Here is a 14,991-nt window from a genome sequence, read left to right as displayed (position 1 = left end):
CTAGTAGACTATGAGAAGAATAGGAAACTTCTTAATCATCCCAAGCTCTTGTGGTATGTACACTTGGGGAAAAAAAAAAAAGAGAGAGAGAGAGAGAAGGAAGGAAGGGAGGGAGGGAAAGTGAGAGGGAGAGACACTTACACCAAAGTGCCATCTGGTAAATTGCTTTCAAATTCTATGACTTCCTGCCAGTTCAAGCTGTATTGTTTTAACCCTGTAACAAAGCTGTCAAGCCATTCCTATAAAGAATTTGCCAGAGTTTAAATTGATAAGTAAAATAGATACTGGAATGTTAACACAACAAATTGTTTTGCTTGTCATTTCTTTTCAGCTGATAATAGTCGAACTCTGAATGTGGATTCCACTGCAATGACACTACCTATGTCTGATCCAACTGCATGGGCCACAGCAATGAATAATCTTGGAATGGCACCACTGGGAATTGCTGGACAACCAATTTTACCTGGTATGTTATTTTTAATCACCTCACCAGTGCTTCTTTTTATTGACCATGTGGTAATAAATATAACAGTATGACATAACTTATTTTGAAGTTGACATTTACCAGATTCTGCCTAGAGTGTGCATTTTCGTAATATGAGCTTTATAGCTGGGTGGCCAGTAGTTACTAGTATACTCCCTATTGCACTTTGGTCAGGCTGGGGGTCTATCTGATGTAGGTTACGGTATTGAACATTTAAACAGCTCATTGAAATAAAAGGCAAGATCTTGGCAAGGTTTTACAAAGCTTGTCTAATTTTATAGTTCTCTTAGAGGAGGCAAATAAACATGGAGATGGAAAGAACTGATTTAGACATCCGCCAAATCTTAGATTACTAAAAAGGAGGAAAGGAGATGGTGGGGAATAGCCCAAAGACTATCTTCAACATTGAATAAGTGCGTGTGTATATACACACATACATACATACATGCATACATACATACATATATATTAAAACAAAGGCACCCATAAGAGAATGGGCATGGTGGACCAACTCTGTCTCCACTAAAGATAAAAGCAGAAGAAAAATATCACAGCACATAAAAGGTTTGTTTTAGACACAAAAAATCTTCCTAGATAGTCAGAGCTAATTCACCATCACAATGGATTTGTGAAGACTTTAGAGAATTACCATGTCAGGGAACCTGGGGTGGCTTTTTAAACAGCCTAAACATTAATCTCCCCAGATGTATTTAATTGTGATCCTACGTAGAAGCACAACAGGACCAGGCCAATCTAGAACCTTGCTACTCAAAGTGTGCTCTGCATAACCTGGGAACTATTTAGAATCTCAAAATCTCAGAACCCAGCCCAGACCTACTGAATCAGAAGATGCATTTTAACAAAATCTTCAGGTGATTCACAAGCACATTAAAGTTGCGAAACAGATCTAGACTGATGCCACTTTGTCATGTCATTTGTTTCATATAGTTAGCTACTCCGTCCCCCAAAAAATAATTTCACAATTTCAGCTCAGATTTTAAATCCTTATAGGTTATAAAGAGGATGAGGTATGTTAGGCAACAACAATAATAATAATAAATTAGGAAATGTTATTACATTGAAAGCCAGGAAACAAGCATAGAAGTAGGCAAACATGAAGAAAAAAAAGGTATGTGAATGAGAAATGTATGGAGAAAAAAGGAGCTTAAATTCTATATATGGCAGAGGCAAAGAACTGTTTCACCAAACTATAATTCATACCATGGACTATAGTTTGCTAGACCTCATCCTTCTCCATTAGACCAGCTATGATAGAAATGAACAGCCAGGGAGGCTTTGAGAGCTAGAATAATTGGACCATGGATCCCCTTAGGGTTGTTTTTTGTGTGTGTGTGTGTGTTTTTTTTTTTTAGATAATTTATTATACATACATGTGGGGTACAACGTTTATTTTCAATAATTGTGTACAATGTGTAGTGGTTAGATCAGGATAGTTAGCTTATTCATCATTACAATACTCAGTCATTTGTGTCCATTGACCAATTCCTCTTTAGCCTCCCTTCCTCCCCCCATCCCTTCCCCTTTTCCACTTCTAGTTTTCTAAAATGACTAGTAGGGCCATATGGGATCAGTGGGTGTTAACTTATAGGATCCAGTATTGCAGAATGGTTAATATCTCAGACCCTGGATTCAGGCTGCCTAGCTTCTAGGCCTGTTTCTGTCCATATTTGATCTTGGGCAATTATATATCTTCTGAGACTTAATTTCCTCATCTGTAAAATCAGACTAATAGTACCTAACTCCTAGGGTTGTTATGAGAATTAAATTGTGCTTAGCACAATGCCTGGCACACAGTAGGTGCTCAAAAATGTTAGCTATTAAAATGCTTTTTTTCTTTTCTTTTTCTTAAATTTATTTAAATTGACGCATAGTAATTATACATATTTATGGGGTACAGTGTGATGTTTCCATACATGTATGCAATGTGTAATAATCAGGGCTAGCATATTCATCACCTCAGACATTTATCATTTCTTTGTGGTGAGAACATTCAAAATCTTCTCTAGCTATTTCAAAATATACAATATATTATTGTTAACTTAGTCACCCTACTGTGCAGTGGAACCCTAGAATTTATTCCTCCTAACTGTATTAAAATACTTTTAAAATTATTATTATTATTATATTTCTCACAGACATTGCTAAAGGAAGTAATGAGTTTTTATTTAGTGTTCATTATTTCATCATAATAGAATTTAAACTAAAATATTATATATTATTTTATAGCTCTACGTGGAGTGGTCTTGAGTCACAATTGCTTGTAGTCTGAGGTGCCCAGACAATCTGATTTGTCTTAAATATTCCCAGTTTATGGCAGTCTGGACCATATGGGTAAAATGTGCCAGGAAAATTCTTGAGGCCACATTTGCTCTTGAGGCCAAGGAGACTAAATGTTAACTGATATCAAATTATTTGTAAATTACCACATCTAAGCATAAATCTATGCTCACAAAGTAATCTTCAGTACTTAGCCACCCATCTATAATGTGGAAGAGAAAAGCCTAGCATTGAGAGCAAAATTTCCTCTAAGCAATCATTACAAGCCCAAAGCTTGAGCTAGGGTCAATAATAGGGCTAGAAAACTGGGGTAGGTTTTCTTAACTGTAGCTCAGAGGGCTATTTCTGCAGAGACAGTACCTTGCTTAGTGCTTTAAAAAACATGCCTTGAAGTCAGACTGCTTGGGTTAGAGTCCTTGCTCTGCCACTTGCTAACTGTGTGACCTTGAGCAAGTTACTTGACATCTCTGTATCTCAGTTTCCTCATCTGTAAAATAGGTATAATTATAATATCTACCACACAGGATTTCTGTGGAGATTAAATAATATACTTAGTATGATGCTTGGAATATAACAAGCACTTAATAAAAGTTAACTGTTATCACCATTATTATTACTATTAGTAGTACTATGTGCTCTTCAAGGTAAAAGAAATACATGTTTCCTTCAAATGGCTGCTCAGCTCCCACTTAAATTGAAAGTATTTGGGTGCTGGGCAGGCACTGTCAGCTCTAATGAGTGATCCCCCACTCCAGCTCTAACCAGAGGTTTGAAACCTCAAGAGTGGTTTTAATTTCTACCTGTAGCCCTCTTTCACTACATCTTGTTCTCTTAAAGACTATGAAGAAATGGCTTTTCAGGGTCCCCTTCAACCTTATGATTCAGTGATCTTGCCTACTGCTATGCTCCAGGGAAACTTACTTGACTCTTTGGAAACCTGGCCATAGAAATGCTGATATTTACTTCAATAGTTCCCTTGTCTTAAAGTACATGAAGCAATAACATCAGGATGAGACATACTTTGCAAAGCTATGTATAAAATCACTTGAGTTATGTGTGAACGGATTTTTCTCCTCTCTGTATTATTTTAGAAAGGCAGTTTACCACTGAGATTAGAACATGGATTCTGGATCCAGACTGCTTAGGTTCAAATTCCTATCTGCCATTAACTAGCTGTGTGACCTTTGGCAAGTTACTTAGCTTCTTTATGCCTCAGTTTCTTCATCTGTAAAATGGAGATAATAATACCACCTACATTAGAGGGTTATTATGAGGATTAATGAGCTAATACATGTTAAGTCTTAGAATGATGCCTGGCTCAAAGGGCACCCAGATTGGAAAAGATGAAGTCAAACTGTCCCTGTTTGCAGATGACATGATCCTATATATCGAACAGCCTAAAACCTCTACAAAAAAACTCTTGGAATTGATAAATGATTTCAGCACAGTAGCAGGATACAAAATCAACACACAAAAATCAGTAGCATTTCTTTTCTCCAATAGTGAACATGCAGAAGGAGAAATCAAGAAAGCCTGCCCATTTACAATAGCCACCAAAAAAATAAAATACTTAGGAATTGAGTTAACCAAGGAGGTGAAAAATCTCTATAATGAGAACTACAAACCACTGCTGAGAGAAATTAGAGAGGATACAAGAAGATGGAAAGATATTCCATGCTCTTGGATTGGAAGAATCAACATAGTGAAAATGTCCATACTACCCAAAGTGATATACAAATTCAATGCAATCCCCATCAAAATTCCAAAGACATTTTTCTCAGAAATGGAAAAAACTATTCAGACATTTATATGGAACAATAAAAGACCACGGATAGCCAAAGCAATGCTCAGCAAAAAAAATAAAGCTGGAGGCATAACACTACCTGACTTTAAGCTATACTACAAAGCTATAATAACCAAAACAGTATGGTACTGGCATAAAAACAGACACACTGACCAATGGAATAGAATAGAGAATCCAGAAATCAACCCACACACTTACTGCCATCTGATCTTTGACAAAGGCACCAAGCCTATTCACTGGGGAAGGGACTGCCTCTTCAGCAAGTGGTGCTGGGATAACTGGATATCGATATGCAGGAGAATGAAACTAGATCCATACCTCTCACCGTATACTAAAATCAACTCAAAATGGATTAAGGATTTAAATATACACCCTGAGACAATAAAACTTCTTAAAGAAAACATAGGGGAAACACTTCCGGAAATAGGACTGGGCACAGACTTCATGAATACGACCCCAAAAGCACGGGCAACCAAAGGAAAAATAAACAAATGGGATTATATCAAACTAAAAAGCTTCTGCACAGCAAAAGAAACAATTAAAAGAGTTAAAAGACAACCAACAGAGTGGGAGAAAATATTTGCAAAATATACATCTGACAAAGGATTAATATCCAGAATATATAAGGAACTCAAACAACTTTACAAGTAGAAAACAAGCAACCCAATTAAAAAATGGGCAAAAGAGCTAAGTAGGCATTTCTCTAAGGAAGATATCCAAATGGCCAGCAGACATATGAAAAAATGCTCAACATCACTCAGCATCCGGGAAATGCAAATCAAAACCACATTGAGATACCATCTAACCCCAGTTAGGATGGCTAAAATCCAAAAGACTATGAACGATAAATGCTGGCGAGGCTGCGGAGAAAAAGGAACTCTCATACATTGTTGGTGGGACTGCAAAATGGTGCAGCCTCTATGGAAAATGGTATGGAGGTTCCTTAAACAATTGCAGATAGATCTACCATACGACCCAGCTATCCCACTGTTGGGAATATACCCAGAGGAATGGAAATCATCAAGTCAAAGGTATACCTGTTCCCCAGTGTTCATTGCAGCACTCTTTACAATAGCCAAGAGTTGGAACCAGCCCAAATGTCCATCATCGGATGAGTGGATACGGAAAATGTGGTACATCTACACAATGGAATACTACTCAGCTATAAAAACGAATGAAATACTGCCATTTGCAACAACATGGATGGACCTTGAGAGAATTATATTAAGTGAAACAAGTCAGGCACAGAAAGAGAAATACCACATGTTCTCACTTATTGGCGGGAGCTAAAAATTAATATATAAATTCACACACACATACACACACACAAAATAAAAAACCGGGGAGCGGGGGGAAGAAGATATAACAACCACAATTACTTGAAGTTGACACGACAAGCCAACAGAGGGGACATCGGTGTGGGGAGGGGGGGAGGGAGGAGGGAGGGAGGTTTTGGTGATGGGCAACAATAATCAGCCACAATGTATATCGACAAAATAAAATTTAAAAAAAAAAAAAGAATGATGCCTGGCTCACAGTAATCCCTCAATTAACTCAGGTATTATTATTATCATATCAAGTTTGCATATGATATATGGCTCGCAAAAAGCTGAATTATGGTTCATTTCCACGTTTAACAACAGTGAAGGATAATGAACGCTGAGGTGAAATTTTTCCCTGACGAAACACTGGACAGTGGCAGGTGAAGAGCAAAGTATGCGTTTAACAGTGCTGATGCCTGCTCCTTATAAATCTGGTGCGGATTTCCACAGAAATGGAAGGTTGGCACCCCATTCCAATGCTGCCTGCCCTTCTTGCCAAGGTCTGGGGAGCAGGGTGCCTGCCATTTTTATGTTGTGTGTTTTAACCAAGTGGGTTAGAACATCCCCCTAATTCTCTCCCTACTGCCAAGATTCCTTAAAATGGAAAAGGGAGCAAATGAACCTCATGGACCTGTTCCCTGAAGAAGTCACCCATTGATGGCTCAGTAATTCAGCTACTTTTCTTTCTGCCCCTCAGGAGGTTTCCTACTGAGCCAGTAGACTTTTCTTTGTCCTGTCTCATCTGGCCTGTGAAAATAGAAAAGGCTTTTGGCATTGATGAGAAACAAATGATACATAAGCTTCCTTGACTTCCCCCAAAGAGTTAAAATCTATACTGTCATGGATGCTGAGTCTCTTGGACATGCACTTGTCATGAAGGCAATGTCTGGCATAATTGTTATGTTCATTGAATGCAGAGTAGAGACAGGCCATCTCTGGGGTTTGGGGTAGAGCTTCCTTTCATCTAACATGGTATTTTGTACAGCTGCTGTTCAAGAAAGTTAATCCACAATGATGACAGATTAGGAGGTCCCCTCTGGCTGCTGGCTATCTTTCCTGCAAGGTATTCGCTTTGCCAAACTGGTCAAATAAGATCAGTTTGTAAGTTTTCACCCGCAGGGAGGCACCCAAAAGAGTCAGGCCTACTGGTCAAAGAACATATTTTCTGCCACCAGACATCCCAGATGAATCCAAGGATCCACCCACTAGGTATACTCATTGAATACTTCCTGCTGCTTCCTTATTTTCCCCTCAGTTGAAATATCCTTAGCAGCCAAGTTATAGAGCCTGTGAAGTCCTAAAAGAGGAGAAGAGTCCTTCATTATGGTGTCTCCACTATATTGACTATGCTTCCTCCATACTAAAAGATATTACAATATATGTACTCATGGACCTTATTCTCAGAGCAAGACCCTGCCCATCTAGGGGCATTGTCCTTCTTAAGAAGATGGTTCATTGGACCCAGCAGGCCAACTCTGATGGGAACAGAAAGAAAAAGTGAGGTTGTATGACTCATGACAGGCCACTGCTCTGCAAGCTCCTCAAGGAGGCCTGGGCTTAGGTTTGCGTTATTTTTAATATCTCCCACAAATAGATTATGCTTTCAGTGGTAAATAAGTTAGGATCTTGAGAAAGGAGAGCACTTTTCATCATCATCGTGGACACTTTATCAAGAGCCTATAATATGAAAACATTACACCACTTAGAATTAATGTCCCTCTAAAACAAGCTTGAATCCTACCCAGTGATGGTACTCTCAAGACTCCCCATGGAACACATCCACACCTGGAGATACTCAGTTAAGTCTCTAAGATATCATACATGCTCCCACACTTACACAGCAGCTGGCAGGTAGATCAGGCCATCCTTTTGGAGGAAGACTGAATTGTCATCATTAGGTTTGGACCCAATTGGGACCCTACTTGTATGAAAATGGATGAGGTACTATACAGTATAACCAAAAAGTTTTAAAATTTTACAGTTATTCATCTTGTGGATATTACAGATGTTCCTGACTTCAACAAAATGTGAGTTTTACGACCCATGTACTGTCATGTTTTTCTTTAGGAACAAGCGCATCATGATTGACTTTGGTACTGGCAACAACAAGATTAACTGGGTCATGAAGGGCAAACAGGAGATGGTCGACATAATACAGACCATCTGTTAAGGTGCCTGCAAAGGCCAAAGCTTGGTCATGTCTCCCAAGGACTACTACACGAAATACGGATACCGAGGCACTCATTGTCACAGTCTGTATAGATAAATGCTGTAGAGCCATTTTCATGTGGAAATATTTTAAACTATTTATAGACTTTGAAAAAGTACATAAGCTCAAGGGCTTGAGGAACTTTGAGATAAAGATTGCACAGCCTTGACTAGCTGAAATAAATAAATACATGGTGATAGGGACAGTTACTACAAAAAAAAAAAAAGACTCCCCATGGAAACTATTAGGAAGGGTCCAAGCAAGATTGTTTGTTTATTCATTTATACAAGAAATATTTACCGAGGCCTACTGTAAAGGTACTATGAGAAGCCCTAGGGAGAGAGCAGTGAACCAAAAAGACAAAGATTCCTGCCCTCATACTGACTCCAGTACTTTTAGAACCCCCATATTTTCTCCCTACCAAAACCCTCTCACATAGGAGCTACCTCTTGACTGACAACTACTCAAAGTCTTCCCATCCATTTTGTTCATTCCTTCTTTTATTCATCCATCCATTCATCAAAAATATATTGAGTTAGGTCAAGGAGATCCATACTGGGCAATCCTTGCCTTCAAGCTCAGAGTCCAGTGGCAGAGGCAACAAAGTAAATGTCACTACACTACAATGTAGCAAGTGTCATAGTAGAAACAAGTACAGAAATATTGTTTTAGCCAGGGTGGGGTGAGGAGGAGTGCTAGGTAGATGGTGGGGATGGGGGGGAATGTTCACAGAAGAGGTAACATTTGAGCTAGGTGTCTAGGGGTATATAGGAATGTGTCAGGGAAAAAAATGAACTAAGAACAGTCTAGGCAAAGGAAACAGCGTTATCAACAACTAGAAGGTGTGCAAGATTATATAGTATGGAGACAATGGTTAACTATTAAGTTACATCATCTCATTCCACAAAGACTTTGAGGCAGTTTATAAGAAAGATTATAGTATAAGAAAAAATTTACAAGTAAAATAAATCATCATCTTGGATAATATAAATGAGAATAGAAGGTGAAGACCAGGTAGGGAGGTTAATTAAAATTCAGATGTGTAAGTCAGAGGATCCCGCCCAGTTTCTGAAGTTGAGCTGCACCTGTGATGAGGCAGACAAAACAAAAAAGGAAACGTGATCACTTCTAGAATTTACATTTTCCATGAAGAGAAAATATACCAGTCCTTGAAGGAAGTAAAACTTTTCATGGCCCTTAATAATGCTGTGCATGTGTGATATTCTAGTTCTGAAAGAAACTTTTCACAGGGAATTTCACATATAGGGGTGCACACTAAGTGAAATAGTTGAGTGATCTCAAAAGTCCAAACACTGGTGTGTAACCCAGGACCGGTCGGTATTATTTTCCCTATTTTACTACAAAATGTAAAAACTAAAAATATAGTGAATTTGTCATGAAGCTGAATTTGTTCGATTGAAAGGACTTCCCTTTATTCTGAGATTACAGACCTCCTAGATTTTTGGTTTTAACATGTTCTGTTTTCTATGAACGACACAAATAGTACCTTGGTTAGATTCTCTGTTATTTTTTCCCCAAGTCTTTTCTTGGCAAATTAAGAAGCTGATAATCTTAAATATATGTATATATATATCATTTTACTTTATTCATCTCTAAAGTCCAGAAATCTAGGAAGCACAGATGTAGTGGGAAATGTCCTTAATAATGCCCCTCCAGAGGCACAGCATCCCTGGATGAGAATCGAGGAAATGACCCTGAACCTGTGAAATGTTCTAACAAGGCAAGAACTCAATGTAAATGAATAGGAAGGAGTAGGGTACAGACGAGCTAGGAAAGTAGATATTTGCAAAATCTTGCACTAAAAGAATAAAATTCTATTGGTGGAAATTTGGGATCAAAGTTGAGACATATTGGGGGAAGCCTCTGTGAACTGAATGTGCCACATATCCCACCCAAGTTTGCTAACTTGTTTGCCATTGTATATAAGCCAGGCCCTGCCTCAGCTGTCCAACTGGGCTGAAATAAGCATTCAGATGATCTTCTAGGGACACAGGACAGATTTTGGTAGAATTTGAGAGTCATTATGCAAAACTTTGGGAACTTGTGCTTCCGAAAGGTCCGGTGATGATATTGGTAAGTCCAATATCATCTCACAACTCAGTTAGGCTGCCTTAGAAATCTGTTTTCTGTCTTCAGGTTGGCTGCCTGAAAATTCTTTTAAAGGTGGGCAGCAGGGGTAGGGAGGAGGAGAAGTGGTGGGCTAATGGGTACAGAACTATGCTATCTACCCTAAGTGAATCATTGTGCAGTATATATATATGCATTATTGAAGTGACACACTGTACCCCACAAATATGTAGAAGTAAATGTTAAAATAAAGGTTTTTTAAAAGGATCTGAATAGAGAGGAGGCATTCAGGACTGTGGTGGGTTAAAATTTAATACCCAGGCATAATTCTTAATTTTCCAGTGCATTTTGTAGGAACTCTAAAGAAATAACAATAATGTCCCAGAAATGAGTAGCTGAATTGGAATAATAATTTTCTATAAAATTATTTAATTGTGCATATATAGTCAGATACTATTTGGTACACTTATTTTGAAATAATCTATGGTTGAATTTCAGTGGTTTTACTGTGAGTACAAACTACCTTCTGGGGCTCAAGGTTCTCTAGAAGACCTAAAAGATTGGAAATACCTTTATGGGGCCATGGGTACTTAGACTGGGAGAAGTCATTTAAGTGCAGGCAGAGCCTTTCTGAGGATGTGAAGGGGCTTCCAGCTAGCCAGAACCAGGTTCCAATTCTGAAAATGTAAGCAGGATAGTAAAGGTGTTACCTGCTATCTTTGCCTACCTCCAGTTCTTTACCACAATTCCAACTTCTCATGTGGCCCAAAGTTGAGACAATGGATTTTAATAAGAGGCCCCTAAGTTACCTAACACTGTGGCAATATATGTATCAAATATCTCTATAAGAAATTCTGGGTGTAGATATAAGCAATCCTAAAGTAGCCTCCTGGATAGGAGGCCTGCTACAGGGTTGAATGGGTAGATGCTAAGCTTAATCTGACAAAGAGCATCTTTTTTTTTTCCCCTGTGAACCCATGGTCTTTGTGGAAAGCAGTGTAGAATAATGGTTAGGAGCATGGTTAGTAAGAGCCACCTACTGTGTGGCCTTACTGTATTACCTCTATGAGCTTCAATTTCCTCATCTATAAATCAGGAATAATAATATTGTCCATCCCTTAGGATTGTTGTGAGGATTAAGTCAGATGATGTATATAAAACGTGGAAATTCATGAATACTCAGTGGGTAGCTGGTATTCTGGATGCCAACTCCCTCCCCTGCCACAGAAGTGTAGTTTGCATTTTACAGGAAGAAAGCCAGTGTGACTGGCCTGCCAGAATATATCAAGGATTGATCCATAAAATGGGCATATGGGTCGTGTTTGTCATATATTAAGATGGTTTTGTAGACAACTGTAGTCTTAGTACATCTAGTAGAATATCAGTCATCTGGCATTGTTCCAACTAGCCCTTCCATACAGCAACAGTACAGTGACAACAGTTGTTCAAGACAGTGACTCTGGGGCCCCCTGCAGGATCCCAAAGTAACTTTTCAATACTCAGAAAAATCATGGTTAATCTAATTTGGGTGTTTAGTGTACTTTCCATTTTCATTCTTTGAAAATAGTTAACTCTTATTAACCAATCATACCCCATTTCAACCATGCTGGATATTCTCCTTGTCTATTGTTGTATAGCAAACTACCTTAGAACTTAGTGGCTAAAAACAAAATCATTTTATTATATTTTAAGATTTTCTGGATGAGGAATTTGGGTAGCACTCAAATGGGAAATTCCTCTGTTCCATATGGTATCAACTAGGATACCTCATTTGTGGCAGGCTGGTCTGGAGGTCCTAACACTTCACTCATATGCATGGCACCTTGATAAGGACAGATAAGAGACTGAGCTCAGCTTGATCCCTCCCTCTCCATTTACTCTAAGGCCCTGACCACATGGTCTGTCCAGTATGGTAGTCAAATGTCTTATATGACAACTAAAAGAAAGACTAAAAGCTTCTGTAGCACATGTTCCCAGAGACAAAAAGTGGAAATTTCATCTCTCTTAAGATCTGAGCCTGAAAAAGGATACAGCATCCCTTCTGCCGTATGCTATTGGTCAAAGCAGTTCTAGAGCTCATCCAAAGTGGGAGAGGGGAGTCATAGACCCCACCTCTTGGTAGGAAAAGTATCAAAGAATTTGTATCCACCTTTAATCTACCACACTGGGAGAAAAGAATTTTATAGGAGCATTTAGTTGTTCATATGCCATGTTTTTCAATATACCTGCTTCACTTTATACTTGCAACTATATTAATTCATTAAAACAATTACCATACTACATTGAGAGGCAGTCTAGTGATTAAGAGCATTAGAGTTAGACCAAGCTGGATTTGAATCCTAGGTCTTCCTCTTACTGACTGTGTAAACTTGAGCAAGTAACTAAACCCCTCTGAGCCCCAGTTTCTTTATCTATAAAACGAAGGATAACAACAGTACCTAGCTCACAAGTCTATTGGAATGGGATTATATAAAATGCTTAGCGCAGTGCCTAGCACATTGTAAGCACTCAATAAACAATTATGGTGATAATAATAATTGATGATACAGCATTGTAACAGTTCACACAGCTGTTTGCAAACTAGAGTATGAGGTCAAGGACTTTTGTCTCTCTCGTTTCTGCAACCCCAACACCTGGCACAGGGCCTGGTATCAAAATATTGAATGGATGAACATATAGATGACTGGAGAGCACCATAGAAATAACATTTGCGTCCATTGTAACTCCCTGGCTCAAATGTGTAAAGAGAATGGAGGATAATAACATCGCCAGGCTGAGTAAGCACAAGTTGCTAGGTAGCAGGAAAGCATAAGACTACACTGAAACATCACTTGAAATCATGTGGTAGAGCTGCAACTCTGAGAAGGAAGCTGGCCTAAATAACACATAAGCATTTGCAGCATTTCCAGTGGGTTGAGACTACTTTGGGAAGTGCCTGAATCAGAAGAGGGAATACAAACCCATACCTATGGGTCTTCCACCAATGGCCATACCAAGAGCCAAGAAGACAGTAGGGAAAGGATTCTAGAAGAAGACATGGTAAAAGCAAAACAGAACAGGGTATTTATTGTGAAAAGGACTTTAGAGGAATACCTTGGCCTTTTCCATAACCCTTTTACATGATTTCAAATCTCCTTCAGAAGTTTGAATTTCTAATATAAGTGGCAACAGTATATACTTGGCAGTACTCCTCAAGCCAGACCAAAGGACTGAAAAGGGAAGAGAATTTCTCTGGTGTTCTGTTCCCAGTGTGTTTTAAAATGTTGTATTTCTTTGACTTTTTAGGTTCTGCCCAAGATTTCAAATGTGCGTTTTGGTGGGTTTTTTTGTTTTTGTTTTTGTTTTTTTGGCTAGCACTGGAAATCCACATCCACTTTGGTACTTAATGGTCAAAGATAAAAGAAATAATCAGTGTGATAGGAGCCTTTGAAATGTCATGTACAATCTTCCCTCTAGCAAGACCTACTGGGCAATGTAGCCTATGGAACTCTTGGCATTGAACAAAAGAAAGAAGGGGTGTTTATCTACTCCGGCTTTAGCCATATGTCATGAATACATTTGCTTTTAAATGAATTTATAAAATACTAATGTAATAATCCCAAATAGCAGAGTGGTGAGTTCATCAGTCAGGAGTTATATTTATCCTGTGTATTTGTTTTTTGTTTGTCTCCATTTATTAGTAGACAGAACATGGAGACAGGCATTTCCTTCTTAGTCGAAGTGCCAGAACTTGTTTAATGAACTGATGTTTCTGTAATCTGTGGTAAGGTAGAGTTGTGAGTGACAGAACTATATGAATAACAATGAGAAGGCAGGCAGAACAATAAAAAGAAGAAAAACACTTCAGTAGAAGGAGAAAAATAGATGGGATTGTTTAGTTGGCACACAATCTAATCTGATCTTTTCCTAACAAAAATTAGCAGTTTGTAAATGGATAAGATAATGTTAACAATTTCTCCAAAATCTTCTGCACAAGGAAGGAATCAAATTTCCAGAGACATAAATTGCATTCTCAGTGCTCTTATTCTACAGCATAGGAAGACAGGGAATCGGGGGCCTTAAATTTTCCAAGATCGAAAAGGAAACCTAGACACCCCACCCCTACCTGACATATCAAGGGCCTATCACAAATGTTTCTCGAAAGTGGTAATGAATGCCTGAATCAGTGAATTTATCAGTGTGTGATCGCATGTTTTGAACAGAAGGAAGGAAACTTACCTATCAGGAATACCTATCGTGCCAGAGGTCTTTATATTCATATATGTTCTGTCCTTTCATCCTTTAAGTTGAATATCATTGTTTATCCCCACTTGTACCAAAAAGGAAATGGAAGCACACATATATTAAAAAACTTTCCTGAAGGTCACATAACTACTATGTGGAGGAGACTAGAGGTATGGTAGTCACGGAGGCAGGGAGAGACAGAATGCATGCATGTTGTGTGAGATGACATATGAGGGCTAAAAGTAAATGTTTTCATAAAAATAAAAATTCCTCTTGGGAGAAATTTCCAGGGTCTTGACATCTTAGGTCAACAGGCATGTGGGAGGATGGGGAATGCCCTAGCTTGCTTGTGCTGGCTTTGCAATGGGGGAGGCCCGTGTGCCAGCTGCTTGCCCATCTACCCAGTCACAGGACCCACTCTTACTGGGCTTGTTGGACCTCAAGTTTGGCTTCTATGGAAACTACAGGTTCCTCCTGCTGTTTAGGTCCACCTCATCCACCATCTTAGAAAGCCACCCAGGGGACTTGAGGGCCACTTTGAGGACATGTTTACAGCATTGCC

General features: G+C 38.8%; 1 protein-coding gene and 1 pseudogene across 2 annotated transcripts in view; both read left to right on the top strand.

Moving 5' to 3' along the window:
- ENOX2 (ecto-NOX disulfide-thiol exchanger 2) overlaps positions 1 to 14,991 on the top strand; it is a 321,651-nt gene that overhangs the window by 230,618 nt on the left and 76,042 nt on the right. For both annotated transcript variants that reach the window (XM_063083160.1, XM_063083159.1), the window contains one exon: positions 332 to 466. In XM_063083160.1, coding sequence (XP_062939230.1) covers positions 370 to 466 — 97 coding nt within the window. In that variant the 5' untranslated portion in view covers positions 332 to 369. The remainder of the gene's footprint in view (positions 1 to 331; positions 467 to 14,991) is intronic.
- LOC134367084 (thioredoxin-like protein 4A) lies at positions 1,599 to 8,174 on the top strand (annotated as a pseudogene).

This window comes from Cynocephalus volans, chromosome X (assembly GCF_027409185.1).
Source record: "Cynocephalus volans isolate mCynVol1 chromosome X, mCynVol1.pri, whole genome shotgun sequence".
NCBI lineage: Eukaryota > Metazoa > Chordata > Mammalia > Dermoptera > Cynocephalidae > Cynocephalus > Cynocephalus volans.
The sequence above is the reverse complement of the archived record's forward strand: the minus strand, read 5'-3'. Positions and strand labels throughout refer to the sequence as shown.